The following is a 22,323-nucleotide window of genomic DNA, read 5'->3' on the forward strand; positions in this document are numbered from 1 at the left end:
CAAAATTAATTCTCCATCTAATCAAGCTCAAGATTAAGCAAAATTTGAGGACAATATTGAAAAATATATTTTGTTCAGTTTTTCTGTTTTCTTCAATTTTTTTTAGTTAAGGCACATAGCCACAATTTGTCTTTTGCCTGGATATTTGAATTTTCCACGTTTGTTCTAATTGTCGTATGCCAACTTTCCACCATTTTTCCTCTGGGAAAATCAGAAAGAAATAGTGCTGGAAGTGACCCTGAGAAGTAATATAGTTTAGCCATTTGTCCTATAACAGGATTAGCATTACCTGTCTTAATTGTAATGACGGCAATTGCAAACCCTGCCCATGTAATCTACTGCAATGCTTCATTGTCCTTATTGTTAGAAAATATTCCTAGTATGTAATCGAGTATCTAATCTCATTTTTCCCTTACTAATCCCTCAGCCCATTATTTTTTGTTCTGTATATCATAGCCATTGGGAACAGAGTATTTTTCTCTTTGAAGTGAGTTTACATACCTCAAGACATATACTGTGCTATTTCTACCCTTTCAAGCCTTCACTTTGGGTTATGCACCCAGGTGGTTCACCACTTCCTTGCAGATCATTTGCAAAATTTGCTACTTTCTTGCATGTTGGTAGAGTCACAGATAACTGCTCTTGAGGTGCATCAAGATAAAAGAAGCTAAAGCTAGCAATGTTTTGCATCAGCCCTACAAATATTTCATGAGGACCATGCTTCCCTGTCTTGCTTATGAGAATGTTATGTGAGATGGCATTCAAAGTTTATCTAAATCTACTGCTTCTGCCCAGGCTATGAAGCCTTTTGGCCTGTTGGGGAAAGAAATTAAGTTGATTCAACATGTTTGTTCTTCATGGACCCACGTCTATTCCTCATCCAGTCATTTTTTTTCCAGGAGTTTAGAAGTTGTTTGACGATTTGTTCCAGGGTTTTTCTATGAATTGCTCATATTTGAACTTTTCTGTGAACAACAACCCAAAAAAGGGGAACTGAACACATTTTTTTTTTGCCTTCTCTATGTCTTCTTTTATTAAATTCCCTCTGTTAGTGAGAGGATGAATGTTTCCCTCCTTCCACGTGTACCAAGGGACCTCCAGCTTTTCCAGGGCAGCTGAGTGAATTCATAGTTATCCCTTGCTTGTCAATCCCCATTGCTCCTCCAGTGCATAAGCAAGGGACTAGCATTTTTTTAAAATGTGTATGAAGGAACAAAAATGTATTTCAAAAAGAAGAAAGAGTTCCTTTGATGAAAGATGTCATAAAAATTCATATAGATTATTGCAAAGACTGAAGAGAGTATATCTAGAATCGCCACAGGTGAAAAGAAGAGTTCTTAAGGTACTTTTTATCCTCCTTGAGAAGGATACGTGAATCAGTGGAGACCGAATGCAGATAATTTTCAAAGATAAAATGGGTACAACTTCTTTGAACAGCAACAGCGATTAACCATTGCAACAAACTGCTGGTGAGTGATTGCCCATCTCTTGAAGGCTGCATGACATTGTGTAGGAAATGTTTTAGCCCAGCAAATCATTAAATTGAATCTTGGTTGATGGATTGAAATTTCAGTAGCTTTTGATGTGTTGTTTCTGTGGATCCTGAGGCAGGGTAAATGCTCACTGAAATCAATAAAGCTGTGTCAGCTTAGACCAGGTAGAGATCTGCTCCCCAGGGTTTTTAGAAAGGGATTTCATGAAAAGAGAGGGGTGACTTGACAAACTGGTCTAAAATAAAAATCCATGGGTAACTGGCAGAGGTAGAAGAGCCATATCAGCAAAGGGATGGGATGGGCCTGGTGGTGTCTGCAGAGCACTGGGCAACATCTCCGTCATAAGGCATAGGTGGGACCAGAGCCGTAAGGCCTTGTGTGGAGGCACAGAGAAGAAGAGTAAACACAACTGTGGGTTATGCAGGAAGGGGGGTGAGCTCCAACGAGACAGCAACGTGGGTGGCTCGACTGTGTATTTTTGCCCGTGCTGTTTTATTTTCTTTAGTACCAATGCTAAATTTTGTCAGCCACATGAGACCCAACACACCAGCCCCTGAGCCCTCCTGCAGCTCTGGCATTTGCTCCTCTGCTTCGGCAGGATTCCTCCAAACATCCCTGTGCAGAGAGGAGAGCTATTTCCCCCCATGCTGTCCTCCCCCCTCCCTCGGTACACCAGGATTCTTTCCGGGGACCCTGCTCAGCAGGGCAGTGAGGTACGTGACACAAGTCCTGAAAGCACCGACCGCTCCAGCCACAGTGCCACTCTCTGTTAAAGTAATGTAGAAAACAACACAGGGTCAAAATACTGTCTTGCAGAGCTAAACGGAAAAGAGTTTTTGCTGGAAAACTATATACTTATGATCACTTTTCAATCTATTGGGATGCCCGTAACAAACATCACTGCTACACAGATAAGTTCGGTGATTAAAGAACAACTAATGCCACCTGCCTGACTAGCTGCACTATTTTGGTTAACCAGGCAGAGAGAGAGATATGCCATTTCCCTCAGGTACTTGAAAAGGGTTCAGTTTAAACTAATTAACAAAATAGCCTGTTTTGACAAAAAATAATTGTTCTCTGAGAATATGTGAATTCACCACTGCTAGAAAATCCCTGCCATCTGACGTAGAAGGATTTATAGGTTTAGTGGAAATTGCTTTCCCCACTGTCCAGATTAAATACTGCAGGATGATTTTTTGTATGAGTAAACATCCTTCCAATAACGATCAGACCGATAATGTCTTAAAAAGAGGAACAGGATCTTCATTTTGGTTTTCTTCTTCTTCTTGTATGGACTATTTCTGGATACAGAACCTTCAGGTAACATGTTGACTGTCCATAAAATGCATTTTAGCATCTTCCTGCTGTTGTGGGGATGGGTTTTATCCACTGAATGCAGAACCCACCGACAAGGAAAAGAAATACATGAGGTATACAAAAAAGGCAGGTGAGTCTCTTTCTTTTTTTCATTCAAATAGCTACAGTTTGGACAAATGTCATGTTTCAGGTGAAGATATAATGACTAACAGATAATTAGAGTTTGCATTTGCAGATTGTGATCTCTCAGTCAAAAATATTTTCTGTTGCTGTTTTTGCCAATGAGCAAGTTTTAATGCATTTTCTCATTGCTCCCACCAAAAAAATCAGTTTGTGAGGTATCTCAAAGTTTGAAAGGGTGCAAAAAAAGAAGCATTTGCTTATATTTATTATAGTTAAAATGTGGTAGAGTATTTACATGAAAGTGGAGAGGAAATTTAGGTGCATGGGTACTGTTGCATTCACCGAAGATTAGACTGACTTGAGATCTCAGATCCCAACATTCAGAATTTATTTTATTATTCCCATACTATTTGTTTTATAGAGCTTTTGAGAGGAAAAAATGAAAGTATCTCTGCAAACTTCAAGGCTATGGTCAGTTATCAGAGGAAACAGAGCATTCAGTGTATTGAATTAAGATATTTAAAATTATTTAAAATATTGGCTGTTCTTCTCTTTCTCTCTCTAACAAAAAGGCTGTGTGATATTTTTCTCCCACTATCTTGTAGACAGCCATTTTAGGAGGTTTTGAGTTGAGGAAGGTTCTTTGCTACAACTGAGTTCTGATTACTTGTATTCTATTTGGGGAATATTTGGAACTTTCTATGAGGATTTTTATACTTAGGCACATAACGACATACCCCTGGAGGAGAAAGCCTTTGGGATTTTTTGGAGGATATAGCTGACGTGTTTAGATCACTGTTCAAATGTTGTGTATTTCTGCTTGTGACAGACTGAACCTATGTCATTTCTGCTTTCCTGTTTTTCCCTGTTTCTATTCTGTAATGACTCCGCATCACCATCAACACTGCAAAGTGTACAGGGATGCAAATGCAGGAATGTCACAGTCATGAGGAATTCAAAGCATTGCTGTTAGCCATCAGAAAAAATGAAGAAAGCTGGAAGAGAAGAATCATAGAATCATACAAAACAGAGTGCTTTTTTGTTTTCCCTTGTAGCAAGTCAGGGCTACTTTACAAAGTGATTGCAGTGTCCTGGTTGGCATTTGGGGGCCCATGAGCCATCATATACATAGGAAATGGCTTTAGCAGTGACGCCACCTTCATGGAGGTATAACTGGCAAAATGGATGCAGTGGCTCTGCTCACGATCAGCCCCCAGGGCACGTGTTCCCAGAGGCAGTGTGGACGCAAGACAGCCACGAAACCTCTGTTTTCGTTGAGGCTTCATGACAGCAGCAGCAGAGGTGATGTGCTGACTGTAGTGAAATAAAGGGGTGAGAAGCAAGGTACCGCAGTCTGAGTTGAAAAGTCTCCAGCAGAGAGGAACGCGTACACGCAACCATGTTGCTATTTAGCATCTTTAACAAAAACTCCCACTGCACCAAATGCTTAACAGCATCAGTGCAATTAAGTGACGATACAACAAATCACAGCAGAAAAGAGCGTTAATAAATATGTGAAAATGGAAAAGAAATACCTATTGAGTTCACTTAGGAACTGCCTCTTCACCCATGCTTTGTATGGATGGTGTAATTGTGCCAGGACAAGCCCATCAGAAAGCCCTGAGGTATCGCAGCTCTGAGAAGCTGGGTCCACTGCCCTCCCAATGCGCCCACGCTGGCCTGGGAGGTCATTTCTGCCCTATTTCTGCCTCAGTAGAGCAGTACTGATGCTAAGGAAGGCTGACAGGGAGAGAGGAATAATGCTGGTGCGTGGTCATAGGGTTGTCCATCAGCAGCGTGGCGCCCAGTACAAGTCTCACTTTCCCCTGTGATGGAATAGGCCAGAAGAGACCAATGGTTTTAATAGTCTTGTAATTTGTAAAGTCAAAAAGGACAATTGTGGTCATCCATCTGATTTCCTGCAAAGCACAAGCAACAAAGCCTTCTGTATGGATTGTACACCGAACCCCTAATTTCTGATCATTAACTACAATGCCAGATAAACACAGAATATAATTGCAAGTATTTTTTAACTTTGGCTTCCATCCATTTTCTCCTATTCTATGTTAGCTTGTCTCTTCGCCATCCTGGTGGATCAAGCCCCCTCTTCATCTCCTCTTAGGTATATTCAAAAGACTAAGCTTCTAATATTTCTCAGCGTGGGCTGTTTCCCAAACCTTGACTCTGTCATTTGCTTGTTTCCTCTGTCCTTCACTGCTTTTTCAGGGTTGACATCAGAACTGGGTGCAGTGTTTGCACAGTCCTCACATAGGTGCTGTATACAGAGTTACTCCAGTTGACCACCTGGGACTGGGGTCATGGTCTCCATTGCAGCCACGCAGTGGGAGATCATGTTTGCCCAGCATCTGTGTATGACAGGACACTTTGTCTTAAAGATACAGCCAGTTCTCTTTGCACTCATGTGTAGTTCCCTATACGTTAAGATGCTGATCATATCAGACAGTTTTGAAGTAGACACGGTTCCTTTGCATTTCGGTCAAAGTCAAGGCCTTTTTCCATCACAGAATTAGGTCCTGGAAGAAAAACAGAGCAAAGAAGGATGCTATATAACATCAGAAAAAGCTTGCAGTGAAGATTATTCCTGAATGTTTTGTTATTGACTCTGTTTCCCCTCCCTTCAAGACTCAGTCCTCAATATCCATCATGCAGAAGAAGTTATAGCAATTGACTTTGTGATTCCTCTCTGAGCACTGTCATTTCTTGCTCCATAAGGCTTGTGGTAAGGACCAGGATGGAAATCCATCCCTTCCCTATAGCCTTTATCATCTGAAGAGAGCCACGTGCCTCACTGGAGGCTGATGGGAGGCTGGTGGGGGAAAACTATTTGAAGTGGAAAAGGCTGGCTCCACACCACCACTGGATGCTCAGGGTGGGTTGATTTGCACCCATGGCCTTCCTAGCCTCCAGAAGCCCTTTAGGGGTACAAGATCATCCGCTTGCCCTACTGCCAGGGCTCAGTGCCAGCCACCGGTGTTGGCAGGCAGCGCAGGCACCTGCTGTAGAGACCTGCCACCTTGGGTGTGCTGCCAGCATCCTGCTGTCCCTGAGAGATATGTCCAGTTTTGCTCCTGATTCTCATGCTGCCGTTGACGGAGGAAATAAACAAGCTTTTAGCTTGTTTCTTTGGATGGTGCCATCCTGCAAGTGTTAGTTTCTTCCAAGGAGACACTTGCTCTGAACTCTGTTTTCAAATAAAAACTCACCGTTTGCTCTGCGGTTTTCAGCGTCAGGGTTTGTCTTTTCACCTACCCAGATCCAGCTAATCCCACAGCCTTTGCACTCCTGCTGACATGGTGAATGTGAGGCCACAAGGTCAGACACACTCTCCGACATAATTTTTGGCACTGCAGGTACCCCAAGGTGGCCATTCTAGAATGAGACAGAACAACCTTGGAGAAGGGTGGGCAGACGGGCATGGTTTTCCCTATGAGAGTTCATGCACACGCCAGAGTCTTTTTGAGGCTGGGCTTGCATGACAGGAATTTTGCAAAAGGTCCCAAGTAATTCCTGAAATAAAGCTGATGAGGCTTTGGGACAGAGTGTGACAAGAAAATGGCAAATAAGTGAATGCATAGTATGCACACAGTCACGGTGAAAGCAGCAAGGCTTTATTGCATGGGACTTACTACAGAGCCCTCCAATATTGTAATTCACTGTAAAAATGTCTGTGTGCCAGTCAAAGACTTAACTACATATTTTTGCTAATCTCCAGGACAAATCACCTCAAAGGAATTTCACTTCAAAGAGCACCAAGATAAAAATAAAAGCTTTCTCACCTTGCAGACCTGTTTGCTGTTTGCAGTCAGCTGGGTGCAAATCCCGCAGGGTTTGCAAAGCTTTTTACTCCTGCTAAATCCACAGTGCCAAAAATCCTACAGGAAGGAGCTGAGATCCAGAGCACCGGCAACAGGGCTATCTGCTGCTTTCCCAACTGCTCCGGCTCTTGGAAAGCCACCAGGCTGCACAGGGGTCACTAGAAGGGTACAAAGAATCACTAAAAGTCACAACATCGTTATGCCAACAAAAGGGCCAAAACCTGTATTGCTAATTAGACTTGCAGAATCTGCTAGAAAAGATGAGCAATAGGAAAAAAAAATGGCCTGGAGATGAGCCCAGGCTGTTCTGCCAGACCTAACTGCTGGGAAAAAAAATCTCTTTTAACACTAAAATCTCCCCGGACAGCATTATAACCACCTTTCAGACAAACAACTCTCAGCAGAAGAGATTTCACTGTGCAAGATTTATGGATCATGTTTGTTTAATCTTAACTAACAGACCCTCTTTGTGTTCATTCAACCTTGGACATGTTATAATCATTTTGCCTCACTCCGGTCTCCAAATAGGAACCCATTTTCCGCTCCTCTAGAGCTCCCTGTCCATGTTTCTGTCAGTACAAGCTGTCTTTTACAGCAGTTGTGTGACATCCTCTACTTTAAGCCCAGGGCTTGTTATCACAAGGTCTCTTTCATGGCCAAAGATCTTTGTCTCTATGATGTTTTCAGATGTTATTACGATCAGTGACACTCTTCCTAAGTGATGGGAGCCACCCTGCATCATAATGTCCATGGTACCTTCCCGGTCCTTTCTCAAAAGCTCAGCATCATTCTGAACATTCGCAACATTAAAGTCACCTTCCCTTGCTTTTGTTGAATTTGGATAGGACTTCTGTGTTGTCAGCTCCTCTGTACCCCAGCCACATTGTGTGCGAGCTCCTTATGCTCTTTAAATCACACAAAATGGCTATCCTGGTACCCTCACTGAGGTTGCCTCCTACACAGCTCCTACCTTCTTGCCCTCCAACTGCTTTCTCTGGCCTCATAAATTCATCCCTAACAGGATTTCTTCCTTTACCTCCCAGAAATCCTTAAGCTGTTTTCTTGTCCTAGAGTTTTGCTCTTGTATCTTATCTTCAGGATTGATGCTGAAAGCATTTGTTTGCATGAACAAAGCTTACTAATGCAAGCTGTCTTTAGATCAGATCTTCAGAGTGCACGATAAGCCCATAACATGCCCGTTGAAAGCATTGCCTATAGGAACACATTATCAACGGCGAGCCAGATCCAGTGGAGCACGGAGCACCAACAGCTCCCAAGGCACTCCTTTTTAAGATCAGCAGTTGGCATCGTGCCTTGACACCATCTGCACCAGCAGGGCTGGGTATCAGGAGTGCAGTAAGAAGCCCAGAGTGGGCTTCAGGCCAGTGCAACTGGAGTCTCTCCATCTCCCCTGTTGGTAAATTGCGTTTCTGTTTCCTCCTTTCACTTCCACCTCCTTCATTCCTTTTTTTTCCCCCATTCAAGGTTCCTCCTCTTCTCCAAACTGCTCTTTCTCTTTTTTGTCACAGATTTTCTCTGCCCTCTGCTTCAGCTGTCTAATTTATTTGACCCTAGGCACAGCCATTTCCCCTGTCACACCATTCTGCCAAATTTTCTACAGTTGCTTTTAACTCTTTATTATTCTGTAACTTCCTCCCCATCTTTCCTGTAGGCCCCCTTTAGGTACTGGAAGGCCACAATAAGGTTTCCAAAGAGCCTTCTCTTTTCCAGGCTGAACAACCCCAACTCTCTCAGCCTGACTTCAGAGGAGAGGTGCTCCAGCCCTCTCATCATCTTTTTGGACATCCCTGGACCAGTTCCAACAGGTCCATGTTCTTTTTACATCAGGAGCCTCAGTGCTGAACACAGTACTCCAGGTGATGTCTCACCAGAGCAGAGCAGAGGGGGAGAATCACCTCCCTCAACCTGCTGGCCATGCTTCTTTTGATGCAGCCCAGGATACGGTTGGCTTTCTGGTCTGTGAGTGCACATTGCTGGCTCATGTTGAGCTTCTCATCAACTAACACCCCCAAGTCCTTCTCCTCAGGGCTGCTCTCAATCCATTCTCCACCCAGCCTGTATTTGTGCTTGGGATTGCCTGTTCCCATGTGTAGGATCCTGCACTTGGCCTTGTGGAACTTCAGGAAGTTTGCGCGGGCCCACCTCTCAAGCCTGTCCAGGTCCCTCTGGATGGCATTCCCTCCCTCCAGCCTGTCGACCACACCACACAGCTTGGTGTCATCAGCAAACTTGCTGAGTGTACACTCAGTCCTACTGTCCATGTCACCAACAAAGATGTTAAACGACACCAGTCCCAATACTGACCCCTGAGGAACACCATTCATCACTGATCTCCATTTGGACATCGAGTCATTAGCTGCAACCCTCTGAGTGTGGCCATCCAGCCAATTCGTTATTCACTGAGTAGTCCATCCATTAAATCCATGTCTCGCCAATTTAGAGACAAGGATATCATGCCAAACAGTGTCAAGTGCTTTGCACAAGTCCAAGTGGATGATGTCAGTTGCTTTTCCCTTATCCACCAATGTTACAATGCCATTGTAGAAGGCCACCAAATTTGTCAGGCATGATTCGCCCGTGGTGAAACCATGTTGGCTATCACCAATCACCTCCTTATTTTCCATGTGCTTTAGCATGATTTCCAGAAGGATCTGCTCCATGATCTTGCCAGGCACAGAGGTGAGACTGACCGTCCTGTAGTTCCCTGGGTCTTCTTTTTTTCCCTTTTTAAAAATAGGAGTTATGTTTCCCCTTTTCCAGTCAGTGGGAACGTCACCGGATTGCCATGACTTCTCAAATGTGATGGATAGTGGCTTAGCAACTTCAACCGCCAGTTCCCTCAGGACCCGCAGATGCATCTCATCTGGTCCTGTGGACATGTCCAGCTTCAGGTTCCTTAGGTGGTCTCGAACCAGATCTTCTCCTGTGGTGGGCAGTTCTTCATTCCCCCAGTCCCTGCAACTTGGGCGGTGTAACTAGAACACTTGCCAGTGAAGAGTGAGGCAAAAAAGTTGCTGAGTACCTCAGCTTTCTCCATGTCCCAAGTAACAAGGTCTCCTGTTTCCTTCTGGAGAGGGCCCACATTTTCTCTAGTCTTCCTTTTATCACTGGCTTACCTATAGAAGCTTTTCTTGTTGCCCTTGACATCCCTGACCAGATTTAATTCTATTAGGGCTTTAGCTTTCCTAACCTGATCCCTGACTGCTCGGACAATTTCTCCATATTCCTCTGAGGTCACGTGTCCTTGCTTCCACTCTCTGTAGGCTTCCTTTTTGTGTTTGAGTTTGTGCAGGAGCTCCTTGTTCATCCATGCAGGCCTCCTGGTGTTTTTGCCTGACTTCCTCTTTGTTGGGATGCATCGCTCCTGAGCTTGGAGGAGGTGATCCTTGAATATTAGGCAGTTTTCTTGGGCCCCTCTTCCCTCCAGGGCTTTATCCCATGGTACTCTGTCAAGCAGATCCCTGAAGAGGCCAAAGTCTGCTCTCCTGAAGTCCAGGGTACTGAGTTTGCTGTGCGCCCTCCTTGCTGCCTTAAGAATGCTGCGTGCCCTCCTCAGTGCCCTAAGAATCTTGAACTCCACCATTTCATGGACATTGCAGCCAAGGCTGCTCTTGAGCCTCACATTCCCCACCAGCCCCTCCTTGTTGGCGGGAACAAGGTGCAGCATGGCACCTCTCCTTATTGGCTCTTCTATCACTTGGAGAAGGAAGTTATCATCAATGCATTCCAGGAACCTCCTGGATTGCTTATGCCCTGCTGTCTTCTCCCTCCAACAGATATCAGGGTGGTTGAAGTACCCCATGAGGACGAGGGCTTGTGAACGTGAGGCTGCTCCTATCTGTCTATAGAGGGCCCCATCTGCTTGGTCAGGTGGCCTGTAGCAGATCCGCACTATAATGTCACCTGTCTCTGCCCTCCCATTAATCCTGACCCATGAGCTGTTGTCAGCTCCTCAGCCATCCCCAGGCTGAGTTCCATGCACTCCAGCTGGTCATCGACATAGAGAGCGACACCCCCTCCTTGTCTCCCCTGCCTGTCCTTCCTAAAGAGCCTGTATCCTTCCATTCCAACACTCCAGGCATAGGAGCCATCCCACCATATCTCCGTGATGCCAATAAGATCATAACCCTGCAGGCGTGCGCACGTCTCTGACTCCTCTTGTTTATTCCCCATGCTAAGCGTTTTCGCATAGAGGCATTTAATTTGGTCCCCTGATGGAGACGACTTATTGGCCAGAGTGTCTGGAATTCCTTTGAGCTGCACTTCAGGCGCTCTTCTGCTGACCTGTGATCCTTCTCCAGGCTCTGGGCATCTACTGCTGGCACTGGCATCAAATTGGTAAGAGTGAGTGGATCGAGGTTCCCCTCCACTGGCAACTTTAGTTTAAAGCCCTCTTCAGCAGCTTGGCAAGCCTCTGACCGAAGGTGCTCTTCCCCTTCTCTGACAGATGGGCCCCATGAGCCCCCAGTAGACCAGGTTTCTCAAAGCAAGTCCCATGGTCTATGTAGCCAAACACCTGGCTGTAGCACCATTTGTTGATTAGCCAGATTCAAATGGTCCTTCCCAACCCCTTCCCTTTGACCGGGAGGACTGATGAAAAAACTACCTGCATTCCAGAAAAGTGCATTCTGAAAAGTACTTCTGAAAGTACATTGAAAAAATGCAAAAAGACAAAGTACAAAACAATGTACAGTATTCTGAATTTACTAACACTGAATTCCTGCTGTCAGTTTATCTGAAGTCACTTGGCATCATGAGGTCCCGCTGTAATTCTCCACTCCCAGTTCTGATTTTGATTACCTCGAATGGTTACACATCCTCAGTAAACATTGTTGCCAGTAATTATTCTTTCCTCCCAAATAATTGACAAATTTATTGAACAACAGAGGTCCTATCATAGATTCCCATCGGACTATATTGAAAACCTTTCTTCACAGTGAAAACTCTCCATTACTCCTTTTGTTACTTATTTTGCAACCATTCACAAGAAGGTAACTTCCCACTTTCTGGCCAGCTGGTTTCTTTACAGGCCTCTGGAAAGGACCTGTCAGCATCTTTTTGGAAACAGAGGTACACTTTGTCATCTTGACCACCCTCATCTACAATGTAATTAACTTTTTAGAGAAGTCTATTATAATGCCTAACATCCCTTGAGAAAAGTCATACTGTCTCTCGCTGTTCTTCAATATATACTATATTGATCTGGTTTTTACTATGGTTGTAGCTAATTTGTCCAGTGGAGCAGTCTGTAGCTTCTGAGATCCCACTTGGAGCTCTTTTTCCAAAGAACTGGAAAATTGTCACCTTCCGCTCCTGTGACACAAAGAACAAAATAAATGCTTGTTCAACAGTTTCTTATTCATCTTTCTTCTGGGTGAAAGCTTGGTGACTTGTTACTGTTCAGTCCCTTTACTTTAAATCTGTCTCTGGTCCTGTGCCAATATGAATATTCCTTAATACCGGCCCAACAGCAGAATCGTTACAATTCTGTATTTTTGGTGGTGCAAACAAATTCCTTAGTTGTTGATGTTTTTGATTGGCCTTATGAAGACCGAGTGCTTTCATTCCTGTAAGCAAGGAACTAAAGTGTAGTGTTGATAATTAGCTAGTTATTCCCCGTTCTGCATTTGTACAATTATTTTTCTGTACTGCTTGCAGTTCTTTGTGTTCTATTTTACTGAAATTCCTCTTATTAACATCAGAACATTTCTCCAACGTGTTGAGGATGCTTTGAATCCTGATCCCAGACCTCAAATTTTCTGTTTCTCTTTCAAGCATGCTGTCATGCACGAGTTTTATAGTTCTGTCCTTTGCATTACTATTGAAAGTATTGACTAGTAGTTTCCAGGATGAAATCTGTGAGATGTCACTTAATATCTCTTGACAGCAAAGTAAAGGCATTTACTCTTTGGTCTTCAACCATGCTCAAAGTCACAGTTTTACCTCAACCGTATTTCCCTAGTTTAGTAACGAAAAATAAAAAACTTAATTCAAATCTACTTTTCCTCCTGCTTACACCAAGGCAGCCAGTTACACTGTCAGAAAGGACATTAGACTGGTTTGACGTCAATTATTGCAAAGATTCACATTGAGTGATCTTTATAATCTCATTATCCCTGGAGGGGCAGACAAACGGATCACGAGTTTGTCCCAGTTTCTTCCCAAACGTCAAAACTCCAACATCCTTCTTTTGTCCCCTGCTTAAAACCAGCTTTTGTGTTCACCCTCACCCTCTCTCAGGGGTATCACCCATCTGTGAGGAGTCCTCGGAGGTGCCTGTTTACAGCTCACAGGCTGTAAGAGCTGGTACTCCCAGTGCTGCCATCAGTGGCTGTTGACTTAAATACCTCCAGTTTATCTTAATATACCTTAACATGCCCTTCCCTCATCTGCACTGTGCTGACTTTTCTTCAAAGACTTCAAAGACTGGGGCAGACACGAAACCTTTCAGCACGCACCGTGTTGCCTCATTAGTTTCTCCCCTTCCCTTCATCCATTTATCTTTTTCACTTGGCTGAGCCCCATCACTGTGCCTGTCCCCTCCTCAGCTGGCAGGACAGTCCTCAGTCACGCTCCTTCTGCTCCCTTCGTCCCTTCCTTTCAACCTGTATAACACCAAACCCAAGAAACGCACACACACTGGATGCAATTTCTGCCACCTAGGGGCACTTTCATTTTTGACGCGTCAGTTACAGTGCCAAGACATCAGGTGGCATCACATTTCTGTGAATAATCAATATGCGTAGGTTTGTTTCATTTTTTTTTCCTTTTGCCACTGTTTATGTCCAGGCAATGTTTGCAAAGGAAGTGCAAAATTTAAGGGGTGTGTGCCTTCTGCCCTTGCATATTTTGCATTCTGAGATTGACCTATATTCAAGTAATGCTGGATTAAAATGGGGTTCTTGTTGAATTTTCTGTATCACTCAAAAATAAGATGGTAGAACAGCTGCAAATCCCACCATTTCTCAGACTTTGGAATGTGAACATCAAGAATAGTGCTCTTTCCCCATTTCTTTGCAGAGAACGAACCACCTATAATAGCAATGGGTCACCTTTCTTCACAATCTTTAAACCTACTAATCATAAGGACACGTGACCCAATATAATTAAGAGCAAACAAGGGCTTGTCAAATGTCAATACATTTTGTGATTAATTTTCTTCAGTTTTTAGTGGTTTGTTTACAGCTCACAACTTTGTAGTTCTCCCAATTTGAGTGCAAATTAGTGGGTTTCTCTCCTACATTATCCCTGAGAATTAGCATGTGATGCAGTGGATCGTGTCTCCTGCAGTGCATGTGGCTGGATAAGAGCAGCTTCTTCCCGTTGCAAGTTTGCTCTCTCCTTCCTCAGGTGCTGGGTGGTTTTTCTCCCCGTTTAGCTGGCTCACTTTGCCTCCTTCCACAAAGCTCTTCTCTGGGCTCTGGACTACCTCTCAGTCTTCACCCAGACCTGCTGCACTACCTGTCCACCAGCATCTCCTGCTTGCTGAGAAGGTCTTCCCCATTCATTTGCAAGTCAAAGGCATATTAGGGGGAACTTCCTGTGAACCCCTTGCCCCAAAACCTCTTTCCTTCCTTTGGGACACAGCCTGGGAGGTTCTTTATGTATTTCCAGGGGCCAGGCAGCATCTCCATCCTGCACCGCTCTGTGGTGATGGGACACCCCTAGTCATTCAGGACTGTCCAGGGTGTTCTGTGCCTCAGGAGTTATCCCACACAACGATGAGGCACCATTTGAGCCTGATGTCTCCTCTCTGCTCCTTCTGACATCTTCCCCTCCAGCCTTAGCCAATGTTTCCCCTCCGGCCTTACCCAGTGTTTCACCCCCCTTCCCATCTCTGCCTGTCCAGCCTCTTTTCTCCTCAGTCTCACCCAAGGCATAGGCTCTATTGCAGATCCAAGCTCTCTTTGCTTCTGCCCCACTTTTTCTCTGCAGAAACCCTCTGTATGTGTGTGCATACAATCCCCAGCCCCTCCCTGCCTCTCCCCCATTCCCTGACCTGGCACCCCCTGCCTGGTTTCTGCCTTTAACATGATGCTGATGTGATACGAACCCAAGTCACTAACTGGTCATAAAACAGAAGGAGAGACAAAACCTAGTCAAATATTTAGGCATAGGTCTTTAATAAGATCTCTACACTTCTCACAGCTCTTTAGTAGTACCAATACACCTTTGTCGTTCCCATGTCCTCCCTGTCAAGGGGAGGCTTTGTCCTCTGTAGGGAGTTGGGCTGCCTCCACTGCTCTGTCCTGGTCCTTCTACCTTGGGCGGCGTTTCATCAGGGCCTTGCCCAGGCATAATTTTGCTGGCAGACAGAGGAGAACACGGTTCCTGCCATTCCCCTGCCCAGCATGGCACAAAGACTGTGCAGCATAGTGGATGCAGAACGGAAGGCACCACACAAGCTGCCTATCAATGTCCACCCAGGGATGGGGAGCTCAGAGCCAAGCACCATGAGGGAGCTTTCATCACTTTCATCCTTTCCAATTAAAAGTCCTGCTGAAAACTGGCTCAGCAAGCTCCGCACCCTCTCTTGCCTTGCGTCAGTGGTAGGAGAGGCTGTGGATCGGCCGCACCGCAGCACAGCATGAGTTGCAGAGCTTGTAGCTGACAAATTTAAGCGTGTCGTGCTTTCAGAGGGTAAGGCAGGAGAGTCCAGAGTCTCTGCACCGGAGAAAAGGTGGAGGCATCACCCGGGCATGAGATAAGCAGAGATGAAATGGGCATCCTGGGTGCCTCTGCCCCAGCCGCTGGCTGCCAGGCTTCCTGGGGCGATGGGCACCTCTGCTCAGGGTGGGAGGTTTGGGGTCAGTTGCAGCCCCAGCTCCTGGCCAAGGTGTTGCTGATGACACAAGTAACTGAAGGGACAGAGATTATGCCACAGCCACATCTTAGCAATATTTCCCGTTCTGACATCTCTTTTCTGATCTGCCACCCTCTTTGCAGACCTAAGAATATCATAGGAGATGGGGAGAACAGACTGTCCCAGAATTTAATGAAATCTGATAACAATAATGTTAGTGTTAGTGCAATCTGCCAAACCCACAGCACCATTCCTCGAGGATGTCGTCCCTTGGACCCAGGAAAAACCGTGTGAATTACTTCATTACTTCAGCAAGATACTTTCCCTTTTCTCTTGAGGAAGATACGTGGGATCTGGCTTCTTCCTGAAGAACTGAAACTGTATTTTGATTTAACTCCTCAAGGAAGAAATGTTCTCAGATCCTAATGAGATTATCCTAATAACAGTGTAAAATAGGTCACTGTCTACTACAGGTATATTGCCTCCCTCAGAGAAAAGAGAGTATGATTTATAGGTGGGAAATGTATGCTGCATAAGTAATTACAAACTAAAATACTAAGATGGGTAGTGGCTTCTCTCAGATTTGTTCTGGTTGCTTCCAAAAGCTCTCATTTCAAAGACAAAGAATACTGTGGGTTTTCTGGCACACACTGCAAGTGTGGACCTGACACTCCTCTGGCACACGTCCTTTGAAGCTGGGCATTGGGAAATGCTTGCTGGGACATTCATATGTCACAGTTGGACTGTGTCTTCTGAAAATCAGACATGGTTATCCCTAACTCTGAAACCCTTTTTGCTGTGTTGGAGGGACTACAAGTACTATAGTAAATCTCAGGTTTTTAAAAAAAAAGAGTAACTGCTTTTTGCTTTTTGTCTGTAGCAATAGTGATGAGAAGCTGATTTTGCTGATTTTTTTCCCTAGCTATCCTAAACTTCAGTCGCCTCATCTTCCCCCCAGCCCCAGCAAGCCTCAGCCTTTGGGGCAGAGGCATCTCATGACTCTTGAAGTAGTAGGGGGATCTGGGGGAACAACGATGACTTTGGAGAGGTTGCATCACCCAAGTTGTCATCAGGATGGGCCTGAGAGCTACTCTAGCAATGCACAGGGAGCACTGTGAATAAATGCCACTCTGCTCCAATTGTTGCTTTTTCAAAAAGCATCTCAGTGAGCTTCATGAGCCATGAAATGCCTTTCAGTGCTGTAACTGTTAGGAGATAAATATTGACATTGGGAAAACAAAAAAAAAAGGTTGTTCATTATTCAGTATATTTTACCTCAGGAGCTATCAGTTAGTTTTAAAGACAGGCTGTCACCCAGTGAAGGCAGGAGCAATACTGTCACGCTGTGTGGCCGCGGTGGCAAACAGTTGCGTTGAGCAATCTGTGAGCAATGTCTGGACCAAATCCCCTGAGTGTGGCTGCCTGCTGCAAACGCTCAGGGACAGCAGACACACAAGGGGAAGCCGTAGCTGTTTGCCATTGATTCACAGCCTGAACGGGCGGGCTAATGGGGTCCCATGATGGAGCTGCCATTGATCACTTAGCCAGCAGAACACTCCCCAGGAACTGGACCAGAAAAGCTATTTATTGAGTAGAAAGAAATGGGTCTTCAAATCGCAGTAACTGGGGAATGATTGGCAACAGGTAAAAATGTTTCGTTGCCACAGGAGGAGGCAGGGAAGTGGGGGAGGCTCGGTAATATTGCAGCTGTGACAAGGGGAATGGAGCTGGCAAAAAAAAGGGAAGGCGCTAAACTAAAGCACAAATGAACACGGTCCCCTTTCTCCATGTGGTGGCTGGAGCGTGGGGGACTTTTTATGCTAGTTTGTGATAAGGAAATAAAGTTTAGTTTAGAGGGAATGGAGAATTGCCTGGAAGAAATAAGAGGAACCACTTGGGGTTGCTGGGTGGAGAGGACAGGCAGGATTCGGCCACGAATCCTTGATGGCCATGCCTTGAAGGGTGTCTCGACAGGCAGGATAGGGCCAGGGCCAACATGAAGCATTAGGTAAGCTCTACAAAGAAAAACAAAAATTAGAAATTGAGAGAACACGGCCTGTTTCATCCCTGCTCAAATACCAGCATTATTCCTGAACAGCCAAGAGTTTACTAGGGCACTTTAAAGTCACGTAAGTAGGTCAGCTTGTCGCCAGAATCTGCTTATCCTCAAAACATGTGAAATTACTTCCTGACAGCCAGCAGATGAGAAGCAGGCAGCAGCGAGACATGACAGCGGTGCCCAAGGCTGTATCGACAAGGCAGAAGACTCCAGAAAGTGCATTTTGCATTTGCAAATGCATTTTAATGCATGACGTCCAGGTCTGAGCAGTGCCAAAGAAGCTGCTCCTTGCAATAGCAATGGTGCTGCATGGCCCGAGGCTCCCCCGAACAGTGGTCTGCCTGTGGGCTTATTCCCGGCCCTCATCTGGGAAGCACAGAGCAGATTCTGGAAAGAAACCCAATCCCACTTGGCCAACGCTTTGCTTCAGGGCGAGTCAGTGATAGAGTCCGGTGTGCCCGCCCCTAGTCCGGGCAACGTGGAGGTTTCCTGCTTCTCTGTGGCAGCAAAAAGATGAAATTTCCCTCCAATGCTTTCGGCTTTCAGAGAATTCCCAGCCCAGGGAAAAACCGTCCTGCGAGGCTTGGTGTTCAGCCACTGCTCACCAAAGGGACGATAGTGCTCGGGTGCTGACACTCGTTAATGCAAAAGGAGTTTTGCTGCCGTAAATCTCTACAGAGCAATCTGAAATGTTATGTTAATGGGAAAAAAGTCTCGTTAGTACAGGTGATTAGAGTTAGTGTTTATTACAGAGAGAAGCTAATGTTTTTAACTTTTAATTAAAGATGAGTTAGAACTGTTAAATGCTTAAAATGTTACTTTTGCACAAGCTGGCACTTACATTGCTAAAAGCAATATTCGTTCCTTTAATGACAAAATAAAATACTGGCCAAACACCTCAGAGGAGCTTTCTTGACAGCCAGCTGGGACACAGTATGAAACCAGAAGTGAATATTTCCAGGTTTTGTTTTTTTTTTTTTACTTTTCTTTTCTTTTTTCCCCACGAATACTTTAAAAAAGTTTTCTTCTCATGCAACTACCCAGCTGCCTCTGGTGAGCGGATGTAATGGCTGGCAGAGGCCCCCGGGCAGCCTGCCTTGGCCCATGCAGCGTGGCCTCTCTCCAGAGCCCCTGATGGCGCCGGCCACGGCTGCGGGAGGAGGGAGGCGAGCCACCTGCCTGGCTCCTTTTCCAAGGCACTCAAAACCAGTGGCGTCCCACCTCACAAAACCCATTGCTTCCCTCCTTTGGCCCTGTCCTGGCTGCAAGCCCCAGAGCAGCATTGCCCTCCATGCCCTCCGCCATGCCCAGCCTGACACCAGCCTTCGGTAAAAAGGTAAGAGCCATTTCGCATGTGTGACAGAAGGTAACGCCGCGGGGACCTGGGGCTTCCCACCATGCTTCCCTCCCGATGTCGTCCCCCACCCGCCTGTCGCTGCCTGTCTCAGCTCTCCCTTTTCCTGTCGTTTCCATGCAGCCGGCCGCAGCGGCAGAGGCGGGAGGCCCATGGCGAGGCGCACAAGCAAGGCAGGTAGGCGAAACCCTCTGGCCCCAGCCCTGCCGGCCGCATCCCCCATGGCTGGGCTGAAGCCGTGGCAGGGGAAGGGGACACCACTCGAGCACGGCAATCATATTTAGGTAGGAGTCGTGCCCAATCGGTACAGTGGTTCCCAGAGGAAGCCACGTTGCCTGACACCCTCATGGGGATGAGGTGTGATAACACAGCCATTTTCCACAGACCCTTGGGCTGCATGGTTTATGTCGCCCATAATGTGCCAGCAGGTGCCTTCCCTTCAAGCATCCTTTCTGCAGAGCTGAGCCCCGCTCCACAGGCTCTCCATCACACCGCTCGTCCTTCCCTCTGCCACTGCCAGGGGAAAAGCGCCTTTCTGAGTGCGGTCAAGCCTGCTCTCAAAAGTCGAAGGTTTTGCCAGTGACCTGCTAATATCACTCCCCCTTCTCAGACGGGTATAAACCTTTAACGACGGATGCTCCCAATGCCACAGGTCTTTCAGGGGCCAAATTAAATCTAAAGCAGAAGCAGGGGCCACCTTTTAAAATGCCTGAGGGGTAATTCATGACTAGAAGAACTCACTGACGGAGGTAGACGACTTGCCACTTCTAGAGATTATTAAACTGAGACTGAGCATCTTTCTAAGATACTCTGTAGTCAGATCAACTACTGGGTTTGAGAGAGGAGTTGCTGATAACATTGCTGGCCTCTGTTAGGAGATTGTTGTATTGGCTTCTCTTGGTACAAGTGCCCATGAGTGTGTGAGAAGTACAGCATGGCTAAGCAGTCCCATTTAGCAGGAGCTTTATCTCAGGAACATATTCCCCATCAAGTTTCTTTGTTGTCCTGTTTTCCTTTAATCTATTTCTGACTTGTTTTGTGTATATTCAGACAGGTGCCTCTCTGAGCACGCCATCTTTTCTCAAACTGAGAACCAGCAAAACCTTTCCTCCTGTTTTTGAGCCCCCCCTGACACCCGAGCGGCTGGCATGTGGCTGGCTCTGAGGGCAGCAAAGCTTCACCTACACGGTGGGGCAACCGAGGAGCTGCTGCCACCACCACCCCAGACAAAGGGCTGGAGTGCTTAACAGCATTTTGCACCTTGCATGTGGAGGAGGAGCAGATCATCCTCTGCCCAGCATTTGGTGCAACTCTAGCAGCTTCTGGAATGACCCTCCCAGGCTCTTTAATGCTCAGAGACCTCCCAGGTCTTTAATGTTCCTTTTTATCCTCGTTAGAAATCTGGGGCAGGAGCTCATAATTTTATCCCAAGTCAGGGGATGGCCTGCCTCCTGGCCTGGTTCCCAGCCTGTCTCCATTTTGTTTCTGGGCAACAGCCAGGAGCTTATTTGATATATTTTTTCCCTAATACTTGGCCTCAAGGCCCATCATAACTCAACGTCTGAAATGCCTTCCCCCCTCCATTTCCATTTCCCCACTTATCCACACATGCACTATTTCTCCAGCCCACAATTTTGAATGGTTGTCTCCAAACTGTGCTATAAGCAGAGATAATTTTTACAGAGACAAAAAGTCACCAAACAAAATGTTTTCTTAGTGCCAGAATTATCACAGGTGCCTAAGCCATATCTTGAGTGCAGGAATAATTTTTTAATGACACGCTGCCAACCACTGCAAGCAATGGCAGGGTTATGGACTAAGGGGTAAATGGTCTAAGGGGTAATGGAGCAAAGCGGGCACATACTTCTCACAGGCACTGCCTAGGACTCATAGCAGTGCTTCTCTCTTCCTGGTAGCCCAATCCTAAAACGAAGCCCTGACATCACCAAATCTCCCCTGATGAAGTCAGAGCAGCTGCTGCGAATAGATGACCACGACTTCAGCATGAGACCAGGTTTTGGAGGTATGAAATGTACATATTTGTCACTGTTTTACACTGTCGCTTCTTTATACTATAACATGTAGTCAGGCGAACAAGCAGATTGATAAACAGAGCCTTTTCTGTCCCTAATTTTTGATATTTTGTGTTGTGATTTCATTACATGTTTGGGGGGATATGCGTGCAGTGAAATAGCCTTCTTCCTTGGATGAGCAAATAGCTTAGTCAAAGGCATGAAAATGTGATTACAGGCAATGTAATATTCCTGGTATTTAGTGACACTTTCTTCTGATAAAAATCTGCAAATACATCTTATGTTTGTTCCCAGATGATGGGTAAATGATGCTCAGAGGGCTGGAGCACCTCTCCTATGAGGACAGGCTGAGAGAGTTGGGGTTGTTCAGCCTGGAGAAGAAAAGGCTCCGGGGAGACCTTATAGCGGCCTTCCAGTACCTGAAGTGGGCCTACAGGAGAGATGGGGAGGGACTCTTTATCAAGGAGTGTAGTGATAGGACAGAGGGTAATGGCCTCAAACTGAAAGAGGGTAGATTTAGATTGGATATCAGGAAGAAATTCTTTACTGTGAGGGTGGTGAGGCACTGGAACAGGTTGTGTGCTTCCAGGGAAGCTGTGGATGCCCCGTCCCTGGAGGTGTTCAAGGCCAGGCTGGATGGGGCTTTGAGCAGCCTGGTCTAGTGGGAGGTGTCCCTGCCCATGGCAGGGGGTTGGAACTGGATGATCTTTAAGGTCCCTTCCAGCCCAAACCATTCTGTGATTCTGTGAAATTTTAAGATTTCATCTTACTATAGTAACGTGTGTGCATAATCAAATCATGTACCATGCTTACCATGTTTACTGACCTGGCCATTCCATTTATAACCCAAAAGAGAATATTTTGACTACCGTGTGTTAATGCTTGCTCACAGTTTTGTGGCTGTGTGCTAGAGCAACGTAAGCTTTCAGGGACATGGATGAAGGAGAACACGTTTTCTTTCAGCCCATCAGATTAGAGAATGTTGTAATTTATCTACCCTTTCTGGCTGACAGATGGTCATTCAAATCCAGGATACCATTATATATTCTGATGGAAGAAGATTTTATTGCTAAATGCTCAATATACCAAATACCAGCATGCTCAATTAATTTAAAAAGGTTTCAGTTTCATAGCAGTCTGCTAATGTGAGCACTATTTATCTTGACAGATCTCCTGTACTGTAATTGCCAGAGGTACGTGAGGGACTAGTCAAAGCCTGGAGGAGGAAAAAAAGATCGAAATCCCTGTTACTTGGGGTCACAGCCCAACCCTTCCCTTGGGAGC

The 22,323-nt window shown here is 45.7% G+C and overlaps 1 protein-coding gene across 3 annotated transcripts in view; it reads left to right on the forward strand.

The window, feature by feature from the left end:
- Positions 1-2,818: 2,818 nt before the first annotated feature.
- Positions 2,819-22,323, forward strand: part of LOC141741159 (gamma-aminobutyric acid receptor subunit rho-1) — a 33,105-nt gene continuing 13,600 nt past the window's right edge. The window contains exons 1-4 of one of the 3 annotated variants that reach the window (XM_074581164.1): positions 2,819-2,940; positions 19,130-19,183; positions 19,432-19,434; positions 20,923-21,029. In XM_074581164.1, coding sequence (XP_074437265.1) covers positions 2,819-2,940; positions 19,130-19,183; positions 19,432-19,434; positions 20,923-21,029 — 286 coding nt within the window. The remainder of the gene's footprint in view (positions 2,941-19,129; positions 19,184-19,431; positions 19,435-20,922; positions 21,030-22,323) is intronic. The other 2 variants (XM_074581163.1, XM_074581165.1) reach the window with 2 other exon arrangements.

Source organism: Larus michahellis, chromosome 3 (assembly GCF_964199755.1).
Source record: "Larus michahellis chromosome 3, bLarMic1.1, whole genome shotgun sequence".
Classification (NCBI taxonomy): domain Eukaryota; kingdom Metazoa; phylum Chordata; class Aves; order Charadriiformes; family Laridae; genus Larus; species Larus michahellis.